The sequence below is a fragment of the Heloderma suspectum genome, chromosome 1 (genome assembly GCF_057233095.1).
Source record: "Heloderma suspectum isolate Gila_16-S chromosome 1, 16-S_ref, whole genome shotgun sequence".
Lineage (NCBI taxonomy): Eukaryota > Metazoa > Chordata > Lepidosauria > Squamata > Helodermatidae > Heloderma > Heloderma suspectum.
In genome coordinates this window covers 113,224,869-113,242,555 of record NC_139458.1, presented here as the reverse complement: position 1 = coordinate 113,242,555, position 17,687 = coordinate 113,224,869, and the positions used below count along the sequence as shown (strand labels likewise).

Below are 17,687 nucleotides of genomic sequence, written 5' to 3'. Positions count from 1 at the left end.
TATTTCTGGTGAACTTTGTGAAAAAGAAAATGCCACTCTATCCTTAAGTTGCTTAAAACGTTGTGCTTCAAAACATTAATGCTATGCACAGGAAAAGTACATTCTTCATTTTCTATCACAGCACAGACAGATTGCCAGATATATTCTGAAGGAAAAAAGTTTGCTCTTGTTGTAGATCTGCATATTTTCACCATTTTTAAAAGCTACCGGTTGCGGCCTTCCATTGCAATGTGCTACCTATAGGGATATCAGAGAATTCCGCCACGGATCTTGGTGAGGCCGAATGCCAGTGCATTCAGCCCCCCGAAATCCATGGCGGAACAGCCTGCCACTCCCCCCACCCCCCGCAGATCCCCCCTGGGACGAGACTTACCTGGGGCAGATGTTCTGGACGATGGCGGCGGCTCCGGCGGCAGCTTCGGCGGCGGCTGGTCTTCTAACCGGCTGCCACCTCCGCCATTTGCAGTCTGGTCGCTTCTGGTTTTTTTTTTTTTTTTACATAGATGTGATAGGCTACGTAAAGACTTATGTAGCCTATCACGTCTGGGTTTAAAAAAAACCAAAAAACGCGTACGCGAATGGCGCCCGCTACGCTATTTGCGTTCCCCCTTATTTTCGCTGTCTTAGTCTACGTAAATATTTACGTAGACTAAGACGGCCAAAAATAAGGAACAGAAATGGCGGCGGCTGTAGCCGCCGCCATTTGCGTACGCGGTTTTGTTTTGTTTTTTAAACCCAGACGTGATAGGCTACGTAAGTCTTTACGTAGCTTATCACGGCTGAATACAAGGACGCAAACGGCAGCGGCTACGGCAGCTGCCATTTGCGTCCCTGCTAGCCAGCGGCTGGATGTCCGGCTGCTGGCGGAGCCGGCCGGCGGCTCCGCAGAATCCCCGTGGAACAGAGCCGACTGTCGAGGATTCCTGGGGGGAGGGACAGAGCGCCTCCCCTCCCTTCGCAAAAGATTCTGCGAAACGTTAAGTGACTTTCGTACATCCCTAGCTACCTACTGTATAAACAGTCAAAGCAACTGCACAGAATTTAGCTCAATTTGTCATGATTATGTACACATACACACACTCATCTACTGAAGTTGAAAATGCCTCACTGTGGGTTGTCGGTCACGGGGTATTAGCTAAGTGACACCCAGGTCCACCTGCATAATTTGATACTGTAGGAATATATGGGTAGCTCTGCTGGATCACACCAAAGGCCTATCTGTTCTAGCATCCTGTTTCCCACAGGGCCAACCAGATGCCTCTGGAAAGCCCACAAGCAGGACATGAGGAAAATAGCCCTCTCCCACTGTTGCTGTTCCCCAGCAAGCGGTAATCAGAGACATGCTGTATCACCCCTGCAGTAGGCCTCTTAATTTAGAGGTGCCAAGATAGTGATAAATCAGATCCAGGTTTACTTACCAGGAATACTTTATTGAGTACAATCAGCACCCAGGCGTACCCAGTGGTTGGATCAGAAAACCCATTTTATGGGGTAAAATGGGTTTTATTCCATACATGTGAGCAGTGAGGCAGCATGACAACAGCAAGCATTATTTAGCATTCATCTACAGCTTTCCCTGCATAGGCTAACAGTGCTTGGTCAGAAGGGAAACAATCAGAGCTTTCCCAGTACAGACACCTGCAGCTTTCAGGCAAACAAGCTTCACTTCCCAGGATTATCCTGATAAGACCCTCCAGCTCATTAGGATGGAATGCGCTGAGGCTGCACTATCGACCTTTGACTCATCCTGGTAAATCAAGAGGCCTGTTAGGGAAAACAGCAGCCAACTGAACCAAAGTCAGAGAGCATTATGGATCATCTAAGCCCCTCCAAAACTACTGATAGCTTGGTTCAGGCCTGAGGCCTTACATTTGCTGTCTCTGATCCTCAATCAGGACTTTTATTATTTATTTATTCCTTCCTTCCTTCCTTCTATTTTTAATCTGCCCAATAACTAATGTTCTCTGGGCAAATTACAAAAGTTGGAAGAATAAAACATAAAACTACACTAGCATCCATTGACAGTTGTCCTCCATGAATTTGCCTCATCCCCTTTTTAGGCTGTCTCTAAGGGGAAAGGCTCCCCTAAGAAACCCTGCAGAACCACTGCTAGTCAGTGCCAACGCTAATCTAGATAAATCAGTGATCTTATTCCTTACTTGTTTTGGACATGCAAAGGGAAGTACTACAGAAAGGTCCTATTTCCCTCTTTTAAGAACAGGTATCAACCTGTCCCCAAGTCCCTTCAAAATGGAAGTGCATTCTTGCTGCTCTGCTATGACTGTGTACAGACAGTTGAAATGTGGGCTCTCTTGTATTTCATTGATTGCAGAGAGTGCAGATGTCTTCCCTCCAGCTTCCACCTCTAGTGCTGTTTTCCCAGCAATCACACTACGCTTAGAGATTGCTGATGAAGAAGTTGATACTTCCTACTGCTGGTTCTGTGTCTGTTGCAGGCAACTGATTGGACAGTGAATGTGACATCACTTAGAACAAGATACAATTCAAGAGGATGAGAAACACTGCCTCAGTCTTAGTACTGCAAAAACTGGTAGGGTGAACTTGAGCCAGACTGACTATTGTTTGCGTACCCATCTAGTGCTGGGTAGGCTTGCACCTTGTTGGGAGCAGAATTGCCCTTGCAAACAAGGCACACACTCTTTGCACGCCTTGTTTCCTTGCAAAATCACTGCATTTTTTGCTGCTGCCCTAGCAAATTCAGCACCAATGTCAATGGCAATAGCAATTTCAAGGGCAGCTGGGGTGGGGTGCAGCATCTGGTGGGTTCTCCAGGAGCACTGTGGCCCTCAGCCCCCCAGAAGTTGCCCACCTCGGATCTAGTGCACAAACACAGTCAGAGAAGCAATAGGTGTGCTATAACATTTTTGGTCAGGTTACCACATTCACTCTTTTGCTCTGCCCTTCACCCAACGTGGCTCAAATTTTTATATTACCTTATAGGAGCAGTAGTGTTTTCCAGCTTCCACCATGATTTGGGTGGATTTAAGTATCGACACCATAATTCCCAGTCAAACCCTTGTGCTGATAGAGGGTACTCTTCTATTTCAAAATTGTCATATTTGATGTTATCAAATGATGGAGAAATGACTCTTTTTCTGTTTTCCTTGATCCTGGTGAGTACCGGTTCTGCCCTAAGGAAAGAGGAGATAATCAGATTGTTTCAACAGTTAAACACATCAGCTTATTCCTTCTCTCCTCCTTTCCTTGACCCACATATATGAGTGTGTGTGTGTGTGTGTGTGTGTGTGTGTATGTATACTGGGTAAAACATTATTCCGTCAGAAGCTTAACTCACTTCAATCAGAAGCATTAACTTCACAAACAACTTTAGAGCTTGTATACACAGTATACATTTTTAGTTCAGCATGCTTCCTTGACACTGCCTTGCCCCACTGATAAAAGAAATTAGGATTTTCTTATCGATGACAATTATCATCCTTCGGCATTAAACTAAAAGGATGACTCTAGACTATCAAATGATCAAGGACTTCAAGAAGATCAGAGTTAATATCAGAACTGTCCCACGGACCCTTTTAAAGAGGCAGTGTTCTATCAAAACAGAAATCAGAAAAGAAAACGAAAAGACTTTAAATTAGGATGTCTAAGTAACTGGCCAGGTGAGATGGCCAAATAATTACAAATAGCTGGTAGGTGCTGATGCAGCTAACTAAATTCTCAGCAGCTATCAGATACAGGGGATTTGGAGTTCTTAATAGCAAAGAATTATAACTTGTGGCAAAATTCCAGCAGCAAAGGGATACTAGTTACTATGTAACAAGCTCCACTGTTGGCATTAATTTTTATGCCACACGCACTGTAATTGACGCTATTAATGAAGATAGGTAATTACATTGGACGTTGCATCTGGAAGCACTGAAGCCTATGTCCTACACAGTGCTTGGTTTGAAAACAGGGAGGTGCCCAGGATGAAGCTTTCCTAAAAGTTCTGCTGCTTGCCGTGTACCCTACCTCCAAAAGCACGAGGGCTAAATTGTCACGGACTTCTGAGGTATACACTTGTGTGGATGAATATGTAGAAAACAACCACTGATACAGTCAACAGCAATTTCCAGGGTCTTCACAGCTAGAAAATTGTGACTTGGAGATCATAGAGGCTGTGGGCTGCTGTATCCATGTTTGTCTGGATTACAAAATGGATTCCCCCAGGTGAGCATAAGTGAAGAAACAGTGAGTGACTGCTTGTGCTGAAAAACATTTACTGTGTGAAGTGGTCTTCATTCATGAGGAAATGACACTTTACAAACCCAGGCACTGTCTCTTTCAGCCAACTGGGGATTGTTAGGAAAAACTGTGGCAGCTAATACATTATGTGGTCTTTTCTCTCCCCACCCCCACCCCCTGATACAGATTCCAGGCCTCACTCCGCTATAGTCAGAGTTAGTTAAGCCCTCCAGTGATTCCTCTAGGAGTAAAACCATTTGTGCCTTTTCCCTTACTTTCTCTATTAATGTGAAGTTGTGCTGATTTCCAGATTTTAATAATTAGAAATCTAGCCGCTTTTAACAAATGCTGGATAAGTTTCCTAGTAGAATAATGATCAGAAACTTTCTTCAAGTGATCCATTGCAGTGTTAGTTAGAACTGCGTTGATCTCATGAACTACTGTTGCTCCCATTTGCTCCTTAATGCTACTCTACAGTTTGGGGCATTTCCACCCCAAATGTAAATCTGTGGCAATATATAGTCTGACCTGGGTTACGTGGAGCTTATTTGCTCTTGTCTAGCCTGTGAATATGACAGTCTGAGCTGAGCACAGTTGATCTGCAGCCGGAGATGGAGTAGTCAGGCCTCTGATCTTGGAACCGAGGAGAAGCCCGGTGGGGCTCACTGAGCAAAGCTGGCTGGCCTCTGTAGTGGCTTGGCCACCACGAGGCTCCAGGCAATCCATACAAACTCACCGAGGCCACCAATGTACCATACCCTTGTGTGGGTGATCACTTGGTGCCCACCAAGTATCTGGACTGAGCCACAGTCAAAACTACCAAGGGTTCAGGATAGGACCACAACATGAAAAGAATTTACTTTTAGTCCCTAAAAGTAATGACTAACTTCATTAGTCCCTATGAAGTCCCTTTTTTCCATTGTGTTTAACTAGGCAGGATGGCTTCCATTTGCCAAACAAAACATCTTCATTTAAAGCATTGATTTGATTCCAATTTCAACACATTATTTTCTAAAAAAATATGCAGGTTGATTTATTGCTGAAATTATTTTTTAAAATACAGCCAAGCACAATGCATCACATTCAGCGCCTTGTTTTACAACTAACAGTGCAACCCAATGCATGTCTACTCAGAAATAAGATCCACTGTGTGCTTACTCCCAGGTAACTGTGTCTGGCAAGGGTGGACAACATGGCTGCATATGCCCCCGTGGCCATTTTTTTTTTTTTTACACACCCACACCCATGTTCCCCTGCTACCGGTGCTGAATCTGCGGCGACAACAGCAAAAATGGCACTGATTTAACAGAGAAACAAGGTAAGTGTGGAGCATGGGCCTTGTTTCCAAGCAGACTTGCACACCCAGAAGTGCAATTATGCTTGGAAACAAGAAATGTGCTCCCCACATGCCTCGCTTCCCTGCTAAATTCAGGTGATTTTCGCTGCTCCCACGGTGGCCAGTTCAGCAGCAAATGTGGCAGCTGTGACAAATCTGCTGGCAGTGGGAGTGGGGTGCAGCCACCGGTGGGTTTGGGGCACAATATGCCCCCCCGAACCTCAGAATTTGCCTACTCCTAGTATATAGGACTGCAGCCTTAGAAAGTCATGACTATAAAATTCATATTATAAGATGGGTATCTTTCATATTTACTAGATAGTTCTTAATAGCAAAGATGTCTATACATATGCTTTATATCAAGAGATTAATTCAGAGGGGGACACATGCGCGCGCGCACACACACACACACACACACACACAGAATTAGGACACTGAGGAGTTCAAGACTGTCCATCTTAGAGCTAGACACTTTGACAGCCATCCAACAATTACGCCTTGAATGTGCCATGGGACTGAAGAATCCTACATTTTCTTTCAGAGCAGGGTCTGCAATAGCAAAAACATGGAGCATGCACTGCAACATTCCTAGAAGAAGCCTCCTTACAAACAACCATGTCCAGTTGCCAAGGATATTAGAGACTGACAGCCCTGAAGCCTTTGCTTAATGCACTCTTGATTAATGCACTCTGATATAGGCATCTTCCTGAAGTTGGTAAGATCCTTGCTGTCTAAGCAGCCTGCCTAATAATATTTACATCATGACTTTAAGTTGATTGGTGTCTCTCCTACAGAGTATATTAAGAAAAATAAAAAAAATTAAAAAGAGAAACTGTGGAGAAAGTGGTTAGGCACCAGAGGACATGTGTGGGAGACTCAGGACAGACAAAAGGATTTCTTCACACAGCACATGGTTAATACTGTAGAATTTGCCACCAAAAGGTATACTGATGGTCACCAACTTGGACATCTTTAAAAGGGGATAACAAATGGGGATGGGTGAATCTGTCCATTTTGCTTTCTCATGCATTCAGATTTCAAGTTCTTTCACTCCCAAATATGAAGAACTTCACAAATTTTGGTGAATTCTAATAAAAAACAAACTGAAACAAAATTCTCATCCAGTCAGATTCAATCGGTCCAGCTATTCCCAGCATGGAGGAAACTATGAAGCACTTGGCTGCCATATACCTGTTATAGGTGATGAGCCCATAAGAAAAAAGAGGTGGCAACCCTAATTCAGCACTAACATGGGATTCAAACCCAGACTTTTAAGAACTAAGCACTTCAAGCCTGGGACTGGGTGGATAAATCTGTCAGTTTCAGTTTCTCCCACATTCAGATTTTTTAAATCTCAAGTTCTTTTTGTCCCCAATATGGACAGTTTTGTGAATTTTGGTAAATTCTTATCAAAACTGAACTCAACTGAAATGATCACCCACTCCTAAAGACAAGGCCATGAAAGATGAGGTTATCTGTGGGCATTAGTCAATATTACCCCTGGTATCAAAGGTTGCATGTCTCTTAATACCAGTTGTTGGGGAACATGAGCAGGAGGGTGCTGTTTTGCTCACTTCCTGCTTGTGCACTTCCCGTGGTCATCTGATACGTCACTGTGGGAACAGAATGCTGGACTAGATATGCCTTTGGTCCGGTAGGGAGCTTTTTCTTGTTACCATCGGTCATTCTGATCATCTGCTGATTTTTATTTGGCACAGTCTAGGAGAGAGGTGAAGGACTGTGCTGAGCGCCACTCTTTCTTTGAATAATAAAACCAAGCCAAGTGACACTACATGACTCGTAAAGCCCACACAATTCATTTTTCTGGCCTTTGGGATTTATGGCGATATCATGCTGAAAAAACTTATATTCAAGGGTGCCTATAATTTGTGCTCCCTTTTGTTTTGATCTGATTTGTTCCTTCCAGAAGGATGTCTGATGGTTGGATCAGCAGAGTGGAAGGAGGGATGGGACAACAGAAAGTAGTGTAGAGTCCTACTTACTGGATCCACATAGCTCATTCCATGTTTCTTAGCTATAGACATCTAATCTGCACATGCCCCCCAATCTTACGTATGTGGGAATGCCGATGAATGCTTTTCTGTCCAGAATATGAAGTAAAGAGCTTATCTGCCCAGAATACTTTCCATATTCATGTCCTCAAATGGATTCAACCCCTAAATACATTCCCTTTGTGTGTATGGATAAGGCCCCTCCACTGATATCACCAGACCACACAAACTTACTCACACAATGGAATATTAAGTTTGCCAATGGCTTCATATTTAAAAGATTTCAACAGTACAGCCTCAACATTCAAGGCCAAATGCCACAACACCCTTACAATGTTTTAGACTCTTTGACTGAACGCTACCTGTGTGACTGCAAAGCTTAGTGAAACCAAAGGGAACCGAGCTGATATCCCATATATGCAGGCTTAGAATACACGTATTTCCAAACGCAGAAATCTTATGTGAAAGGTGAGATAAATTTTCATGCCTACTGAGACTATTCTAGTTGCCGACTCACTGCAAACAAGCAACTGTAATGGACAGTTTCCACTTGAAGAGACAGGTTGCTTACTAGTAACTGATGTTCTCTGAATGATTATTTATGCAGGTATACACGTGGGAACTGCACCTGTATGGTGGAGCAACTCAGCGATGTCTAGAAGTGTATGTAGTGTTCTAGCCTTGCCCTCAAGTGGGAAAACCCCATGTGCTATCGCTGGCTTAAAGGTAGGAAGAATGCCACTTTCCCTCATTTCCAGTACCTTAGCAGCTGCTAGGAATGTTTTTTCTCTCTGGACCGTTTATTTCTCAGCTTGTTTTTTATATTATATTATATTATATTAATTTATTTTTCTATACCGCCCAATAGTCGAAGCTCTCTGGGTGGTTCACAACAATTCACAGGATTGTAGCAGAAAAATTCACAGTAGAAAAATTTAAATATACAAAATTTTAAAAACCATTTAAACAGCTAAAAAGTCTATGTTTTTGTTTTTTCTCCCATGTTATTCTCATATATTGTTGTTGTTGTTCAGTCGTTCAGTCGTGTCCGACTCTTCGTGACCCCATGGACCATAGCACGCCAGGCCTTCCTGTCCTGCGCTCTCTCCCGGAGCGTGCTCAAGTTCATATTCATTGCATCCGTGATGCTATCTAGCCATCTCATCCTCTGCCGTCCCCTTCTCCTTTTGCCTTCAGTCTTTCCCAGCATCAGGGTCATTTCCAGGGAGTTTTCTCTTCGCATTAGGTGGCCAAAATATTGGAGCTTCAGCTTCATTATCTGTCCTTCCAATGAGCACTCAGGGTTGATTTCCTTTAGGATGGACTGATTTGACCTCCTTGCAGTCCAGGGGACTCGTAAGAGTCTTCTCCAGCACCACAGTTCGAAAGCATCAATTCTTCGGCGCTCAGCCTTCCTTATAGTCCAGCTCTCACAGCCATACGTTGCTACTGGGAAAACCATAGTTTTGATTAGACGGACCTTTGTCGGCAAGGTGATGTCTCTGCTTCTTACTATGCTGTCTAGGTTGGCCATAGCTTTCCTCCCAAGGAGCAAGCGTCTTTTAATTTCATGGCTACAGTCACCGTCTGCGGTGATCTTGGAGCCCAAGAAAGTAAAATCTGTCACTGCTTCCATTTCTTCCCCTTCTATATGCCAGGAAGTGATGGGGCCAGATGCCATGATCTTCGTTTTTTTAATGTTGAGTTTCAACCCAGCTTTTGCACTCTCCTCTTTCACCCTCAACAAGAGGCTCTTTAGATCCTCTTCGCTTTCTGCCATTAGGGTGGTATCGTCTGCATATCGGAGGTTGTTGATAATTCTCCCAGCAATCTTAATTCCGACCTCTGATTCATCCAACCCGGCATTTCTCATGATGTACTCTGCATATAAGTTAAATAAGCAGGGTGACAATATGCAGCCTTGTCGTACTCCTTTCCCAATTTTGAACCAATCGGTTGTTCCATGTCTGGTTCTTACTGTTGCTTCTTGACCCTCATACAGGTTTCTCAGGAGACAGGTAAGGTGGTCTGGTACTCCCATCACTTTCAGAATTTGCCACAGTTTGTTGTGATCCACACAATCAAAGGCTTTAGCGTAGTCAATGAAGCAGAAATAGACGTTTTTCTGGAATTCTCTTGCTTTCTCCATGATGCAGCGAATGTTGGCGATTTGATCTCTAGTTCCTCTGCCTCTTCGAAACCCAGCTTGTACTTCCGGTAGTTCTCGGTTCGCATACTGCTGAAGCCTAGCTTGTAGGATTTTGAGCATCACCTTGCTGGCATGTGAAATGAGCGCAATTGTGCGGTAGTTTGAACACTCTTTGGCATTGCCCTTCTTTGGAATTGGAATGTAAACTGACCTTTTCCAGTCTTGTGGCCACTGTTGAGTGTTCCAGATTTGTTGGCATATTGAATGCAGCACTTTAACAGCATCATCTTTTAGGATTTTAAATAGCTCGGCTGGAATACTGTCATCTCCGCTAGCTTTGTTGTTACTAATGCTTCCTAAGGCCCACTTGACTTCACTCTCGAGGATGTCCGGCTCAAGTTCAGTGACCGCACTATCATGGCTATCAGGGACATTCAGATCTTTCCTGTATAGTTCTTCTGTGTATTCTTGCCACCTCTTCTTAATCTCATCTGCTTCTGTTAGGTCCCTGCCTTCTTTGTCCTTGATCATGCCCGTCTTTGCACAAAACGTTCCCTTGAGATCTCCAATTTTCTTGAAGAGATCTCTAGTCTTTCCCATTCTGTTGTTTTCCTCGATTTCTTTGCATTGTTCATTTAAGAAGGCCTTCTTGTCTCTCCTTGCTATTCTCTGGAACTCTGCATTCAGTTGGGTATATCTTCCCCTTTCTCCCTTGCTTTTCGCTTCCCTTCTTTCGTGAGCTACTTGTAAAGCCTCATCAGACAGCCACTTTGCTTTCTTGCATTTCTTTTTCTTTGGGATGGATTGAGTTGCTGCCTCCTGAACAATGTTACGGACCTCCGTCCATAGTTCCTCAGGCACTCTGTCTATCAGGTCTAATCCCTGAAATCTATTCCTCACCTCCACTGTATATTCATCAGGGATATGATTTAGGTCATACCTGAACGGTTTAGTGGTTTTCCCGACGTTCTTTAATTTAAGCCGAAATTTTGCAAGAAGCAGCTCATGATCTGAGCCACAGTCAGCTCCAGGTCTTGTTTTTACTGACTGTATGGAGCTTCTCCATCTTTGGCTGCAAAGGACATAATCAATCTGATTTCGATATTGACCATCTGGTGATGTCCATGTGTAGAGTCGCCTCTTGTGCTGTTGGAAAAGAGTGTTTGCTATGATCAGCATGTTCTCTTGGCAAAACTCTATTAGCTTTTGTCCTGCTTCATTTTGTACACCAAGGCCATGCCTGCCTGTTATCCCGGTGATTTCTTGACTTCCTACTTTAGCATTCCAATCCCCTATGATGAAGAGGACATCTTTTTTTGGTGTTAGTTCTAGAAGGTGTTGTAGGTCTTCATAGAACCGATCAACCTCAGCTTCTTCGGCCTCAGTGGTTGGGGCATAGACTTGAATTACTGTGATGTTGAATGGTTTGCCTTGGATTCGTACTGAGATCATTCTATCATTTTTAAGATTGTACCCCAGTACTGCTTTTCCCACCCTTTTGTTGACTATGAGTGCTACTCCATTTCTTCTCAGGGATTCTTGCCCACAATAGTAGATATGATGGTCACCTGAATTAAATTCGCCCATGCCTGTCCATTTTAGTTCGCTGATTCCCAAGATGTCGATGTTCAATCTTGCCATCTCATGTTTGACCACCTCCAGCTTACCTTGATTCATTGATCTGACATTCCAGGTTCCTAAACAATATTGTTCTTTACAGCATCGGATTTTCTTTTCACCACCAGACACATCCACAGCTGAGTGTCCTTTCGGGTTTGGCCCAGCTGCTTCACTCTTTCTGGCGCTACTTGGAAATACCCTCTGCTCTTCCCCAGTAGCATATTGGACACCTTCCGACCTGAGGGGCTCATCTTCCGGCGTCATCTCTTTTAGCCTTGTGATACGTTCCATGGGGTTTTCTTGGCAAGAATACTGGAGTGGGTTGCCATTTCCTTCTCCAGTGGACCACATTTTGTCAGAACTCTCTGCCATGACCTGTCCGTCTTGGGTGGCCCTGCACGGCATAGCTTATGGCTTCACTGAGTTACGCAAGCCCCTTTGCCACAACAAGGCAGTGATCCATGAAGGGGATTCTCATATATATATATATATATATATATATATATATATACACACACACACACACACACACACTAAACTTTTCTGTTTGGTTTTTTTCCTCTCCTCAGCTTTTCCTAAATATTATAGCCCTCACCTTCTACCTTTTCACAGCTCTAGTAAATACATGGGAATAAATCTCCACAATTGTAGTAACATTATGTGGCACTTAGTCATTTTAAGAAGTGTCGATTTTGTGCTTCCAAACTTCCCAGGCTATGATATCTATGACCCCCCTTCCCTCTCTCTCCTACCTAGGTGAAGCCCACCCCCAACATCCACTCAATTTCTTATTTATTTATTTATTTATTTATTTACTTACTTACTTACTTACATTTTTATACCGCCCAATAGCTGAAGCTCTCTGGGCGGTTCACAACAATTAAACAATATATAAACATAGCAGACAGATCTATCTCACTAATTACAAGTTACTCATACTCCCATTTGTACCTAAATCAAGAGTTCTTTTATCAGGAATTATATGCACATGAAAATGTATGAGAACCATAATATAACTGTATAAATCCAGAAGTTTCCTGAGCCATTCATGTACATTTCTCTGAATTAATGGTGTCAGTCAAGCTCTAGACTAGATGCTTTAGGAGGTTTCCATGTTCCAAACCACTTTTCATTCCAGCTATTCAAACTGACTACATATTTCAGACGTGCCCATATGCTTGTCACCATGGTGCTGCACACAGTGCTAAGTTCAGGGAAGCCAATGAGCTTTCAGATATTGCTTTTAATGATCCAATGGTCTGACCTGTTACATTAGGCAGTGGTTTTCAAATAGTGCTAACCAATCGGGCTGTATTTATATAGGTAGAAATGGAGGTGGTATATTTCAATGAAGCTTGTGCCAGTGCTGCATTTTGGGTGCCTACCTTCCCAATCACAATGTTACCACTGGAAATTATACTGACATATCTTAAGTAATGCAATGCTAAATTTTCTTAAGTGAATATTTAGGAGAGAAGGGACAAGGAGGAGGATCTCTTATATTTGTTAAACCCTACCTTGCTCAGGTTGTTCACTGTTATAACCCTGATTGGCTGTAATGTTGGCACCATATTTTTTAAACTTCTTATCCTTGGCTACCTAAGGCCAACCAATCAGGGATCATGTAGTCAGCTTGATGATGTCATGATACCATATAGCTAGTCAGGTTTGAAGTTAATTCAGAGAAAGGATGGGAACCTTTGTGCTCACTCTGAATTGGCAAAGACTTTCACTTCTTCCCACCCCCACAATTAGCAAAAGGGTGTGCTTTTCACAACTTGTGAAAGCTCTCCTGCATCCCATGTTTTGGCTCAGATCTAAATATGTTTTAAGTGTGTTCTTTCAGCCACTGAAAGCAATGGCCAAACTTACATTGAATTTAATAGAAGGACTTTGTCCTTTAGCACTTAAGAAATTTTTACCCACTGTCTAGATTTAATACAGCATTAGAGGATCTCAGTGTAACACCTCTGCAGTACCTTTTGAATAGTGGGAAACTAATTCTATGAAATAACACCAATCCAGGAGCAGCAAGACACGTACCATCCCATGTTGAATTCTACATGTGCATCAAAGAGTGCAACTACTGGAGCCGTGGCTGCCCTCCAGCCACTAACGCGAGAACGAATCAGCCCCTCTTGCTTGTTGTGTCGAACCACCTTGATGAACCCAGGCTTCCGTGTGTTCACCTCATCAACATATTCTTTTAGCTTCTCTTTGAGTTCTTCTGTACAAGGAATACAAAGGAAGTTAGGAACATCCATCAAACTTCCAAGATATACTCATCTATACCAGCTCATAAACAATTTAAAGCTAAAGCTCGTTGTGCATAAAGACATAAGGATAGGGGGCCCAAAGAGGCCGTGAAAGCACCATTTTCCTCTTGCACTAAATAAAGTCCACAATTTAGCTATAGACTTAGGGAGAGCACACAGAAGACATTGGAAGACACCACCACTGATTGCCATTTATGCTGCAGTAAAAAGCCAGAGATGTACATAAAACAAGGAGTAAATAGGACCTATATCACTTGTTAGATCCCAGCCTATTTTTTAAAAACTCTGTAATAATGATTGAGCTGCCCAGTGGAAGTTTGGCCATTTGTTTCAGTAGGCTGTGAACTCCATTCAGCGTCCCTAACACTCTTCCTGGAAAATCACAGCAATATTAATACACCCAACCTGAATATTCTTGCTGATACATGTGCCAGAGTAAGCACCAGGTTGGTATAACATCATGTACTGGCACAAGTGTCCATACACTATACCCTAAGCATTTATTTATACTGGAACAAGTCACTTAGTACGTTGTTGATCACGACCTCACCCTTGGAAGAAATTTCCCTATCACCTATTTGTGACTTGCTTGAGCTCTTAAAGTAAATATTGTGTTGTTGTTTTGCTTGTGGCCACAGAAAACAAGCAATTGCCTATTAAATGGGCCCTGTGTACACCATTGTTAGGGGCATAACATAATCATGCTCAGTTCTTGGCTTTCAAAATCAAGAAGTACAAAATTGTGCATATTGGGTGTGCGCATACAGGTGTCTGAACATGAACATCAGGTTCAGACACCTGTATGAACATGTTGGACTCGATGGTCTTATAGACCCCTTCCAACCCTACTGTTCAATGATTCTACGATCATATTTAAACATTACATCGAAAGCTTGGGAGGCGGGACAGGCCTGAGGCAGATACTTGGTCCCATAACCAAAACATTGAGTATCCTTGGGAGGGGCTGTGGCTCAGTGGCAGAGCACCTGCTTTGCATGCAGAAGGTCCCAGGTTCAATCCCCAGCATCGCCAGGTAGGGCTGGGAAAGAATCCCGCTGAAACCCTGGAGAGCCGCTGTCAGTCAGTGTCAACAATACTGGGCTAGATGGACTGAGGGTCTGACTTAGTATAAGGCAGCTTCCTATGTTCGCTGAATGTGCACATAAGGTATTGACTATATAAATATGCTCTTTGTTGTGAAAACTATGCAGAAGTATAGTTTGAAGTATTACATATTTTTAGTGGCTGAAAAGTGTAGCATCACCACAAAGAAGCACAGTCATGGACCATGGAAGAATTATCGAGGTTTCTTAAACAGTGTCCAGAAAAGTCATCCTTAGTTAAAAGGAGTACAGAGGCAGCGGACAGCTAAAATGAAGCTATCTGGATAATGGAATGTGATCTGAGGAATGCTTTTCCTTCCTCCAACCCAATAGTATTACCTACACACTGCTCACAGAACTTTGGTTATTGGGCAGTTTAAAACTGTAATGAATTCACAGTGGCTTGCCCCTGAGACCACAGTGGCTCTTCACAGTGCCATGCCCCCCTCCTGGAGGAATCCTCTTCAGACAACGGTCTGGAGCCTCCTGAACTGGATGCCCCTGGGGAACAAGTCATTTCAGATCTTCCTTCTCAAAAGGTGGAAAGCTCTGATTCCGAGTCATAGGAGGATGCTGAGCCCTGAGGATGCCTTCATTTCCCACAGCAGATCACACAGGGAGGTAGTACAATTCTGTGGTGGCAGATAGGCTGTGCTACTTCAAGCTGCAGGTGGGAATGCCATTTCTGAAAGCTCCCTTGAGTCCCTCATGCAAAAAACCTCCCTGCAAATAAAACACCAAATCTAGCTCATCAAGTGAGTAGCCTAACCCTCTCTCTAATTTCTTATACATAAATAATTTTTGTAAGGGAGCATTCAAAAATATAGTCCTGACCTATGGTCTGAAAGTGGTTCATCCTATGTTACCATCTCAAGACTCAACCACCCCTTTCCGACCTCTTTGTGCTGAACATGTAGACCAGGTCATATTCATAAGTTGATCCTATCAAAAAGTCTTTCTAGTCTAAACAGGGAGTGAAGAAAGTCATATAGGCCTGGTGCAGATGAATGCTGACTCCTTGCAAAACCGTGGTTTACAAATTGGGAGCCAGTCTCAGGAACATGAGTTTCCTCTACTCCCCACTCCAGTACAATTCCCCCTTTTCGCCAATTGTCGGCCTTAAACTCAGCTCACTTATATGTGTATTGACACTAACCTTGATTAACATTAACCAGGTTTCCTCATGCCAAGGTTTGTAAGTCCACCTTAAAGTATATTTTCGAATCAACAGGGTCAGCCCCAAGACATTTTGCAGCTTCAGGAGAAAGACAAGATGGTGCTCCCCTCCCCCAAATACCAAGTTCAAAAGCTAACTGTATTGAACGTTACTTTAACACTGGCAAAAGGACAGTGTTTTCTACCACACCTGAAGAAGCCGGTTAGCTTAGGGGACGCAGGGCAGGGCGTGTGCCACACACAGCTCTGTCCTCCAACACCTTGCTGCTGCTTGCTCACTATTCCACCTGGTTGCTGCCACACCCTCACTGCCCCAGCATCCACATCTGTTTGCTAGGCCTGTGATGAAAATGGGGTGAAAATGGGGAAACGGTTAGCATTAACCATGCTTAGGGTCCCCAGAGATTCCATGTTAGACCATGGTTAACGCCAACAAGGGGAAGAAGCAGGGGGATTCATACTGGAGGGAAGGAGAGAATGCTTATTTCAGATGCTGGTTGTAGGGTGCAAATCATGGTTTGCATCAAGCCTGCACTGCAACTGCATTGAGCCATGGTGATCAGTGAAAAATTTCTAATACTGCTGAGCATTTGCTTAGCACCATCAGTATGATAGGCACTGAAACAGGGATGTAGAGCAAGGATGTTTTTTTGTCATCATTCCTAACCATATTTCTACCATAAAAGCCACATTCCCTATCACTCTATATTAATTAATACCGTCGAGATCTAAATATTAGGACATAAATTACATATAAATGACTACATGGAACAATTACCTTTGGCAAATGCATATTAATATGACTGAGAAAACAAATTGGCAGCTACAGTATATAATTACCTTTTTAAAAAAAAAATGAGAAAAACAAAAGCAAGCAACAACAAAAAAGTCCAGTGACTTTATAAAATAAACAATGGTATAAATGGAAACAAAGGGAGAAAATGAATTATTTATGCACCTTCACATGCACCTTCCCTTTGCTCTGACACTTCCAATCTGAGCTGAAAAGGTTCTGCAGCTTTTGTTTCTTTCACAGCTAGACAATGCAAACGCTATGTGGGGCTGAGCCAAAACAAAGGCATGCATTTTGCAAACATTTTATCTCCCTGAAAAATAACCTCCCTGCCCCTCATCTTGGAAACTTTTCATGGTTCAGGAAAGGAGGGAAAAGGTGGCAGAGTGCTCCTTACACAAACACACGGGCGCACACACACTACCTGGCATTCAGGAAGTGGTGTTTCTGTGTGAATTCTTCATAGCCCCAGACAGCTGCTGCTTCAACACCATTCTTTCCCTATTGATAGATTGATTGGATTTCTATACCACCCCATAGCTGAAGCTCTCTGGGCAGTTTACCAAAGTTAAAACATTAAAATACAATATACAAAGTTTTAAAGCCATTTACATAAAAGCATACGGACAATAAATACAAACAACATATAACCAAAAATGTCTTTGAACTTCTCCCTAATAACAGTGATGTCATCACATAGCCATTGAGACTTAACGACATGGCTATGCCATTGCAGGCAAACTACGCTAATTTAGTGTGAGGGCATTAGCGTCACTTTCCCTCAGCGATGTCTTCATGTAGACGACTCCTATGTCAGTACAGTTCTGTTACTAGGAGGAACAAAGGCTGTTTCCAGGCAGAAATGGCAGCAAACCAGTGCAAACTGGTAAGCATGTAGGCTTTCCAAAAACATTTGGGGTCCCTTAAAATAAGCAAAATAGGAAATAACTTGAGACTGAAAGGGAAGGATATCTTACTTAGCTTTAGGAATGGGAGGAGTATGTGAGAGAGAGAAGCTT

General features: G+C 43.1%; 1 protein-coding gene across 1 annotated transcript in view; it reads right to left on the bottom strand.

The window, feature by feature from the left end:
* Positions 1-17,687, bottom strand: part of GALNT18 (polypeptide N-acetylgalactosaminyltransferase 18) — a 463,511-nt gene that overhangs the window by 144,186 nt on the left and 301,638 nt on the right. The window contains exons 4-5 of the mRNA XM_084853983.1: positions 13,364-13,547; positions 2,955-3,152 (exon numbers count right to left, since the gene is read on the bottom strand). Of these exons, the coding sequence (XP_084710109.1) occupies positions 2,955-3,152; positions 13,364-13,547 (382 nt within the window). The remainder of the gene's footprint in view (positions 1-2,954; positions 3,153-13,363; positions 13,548-17,687) is intronic.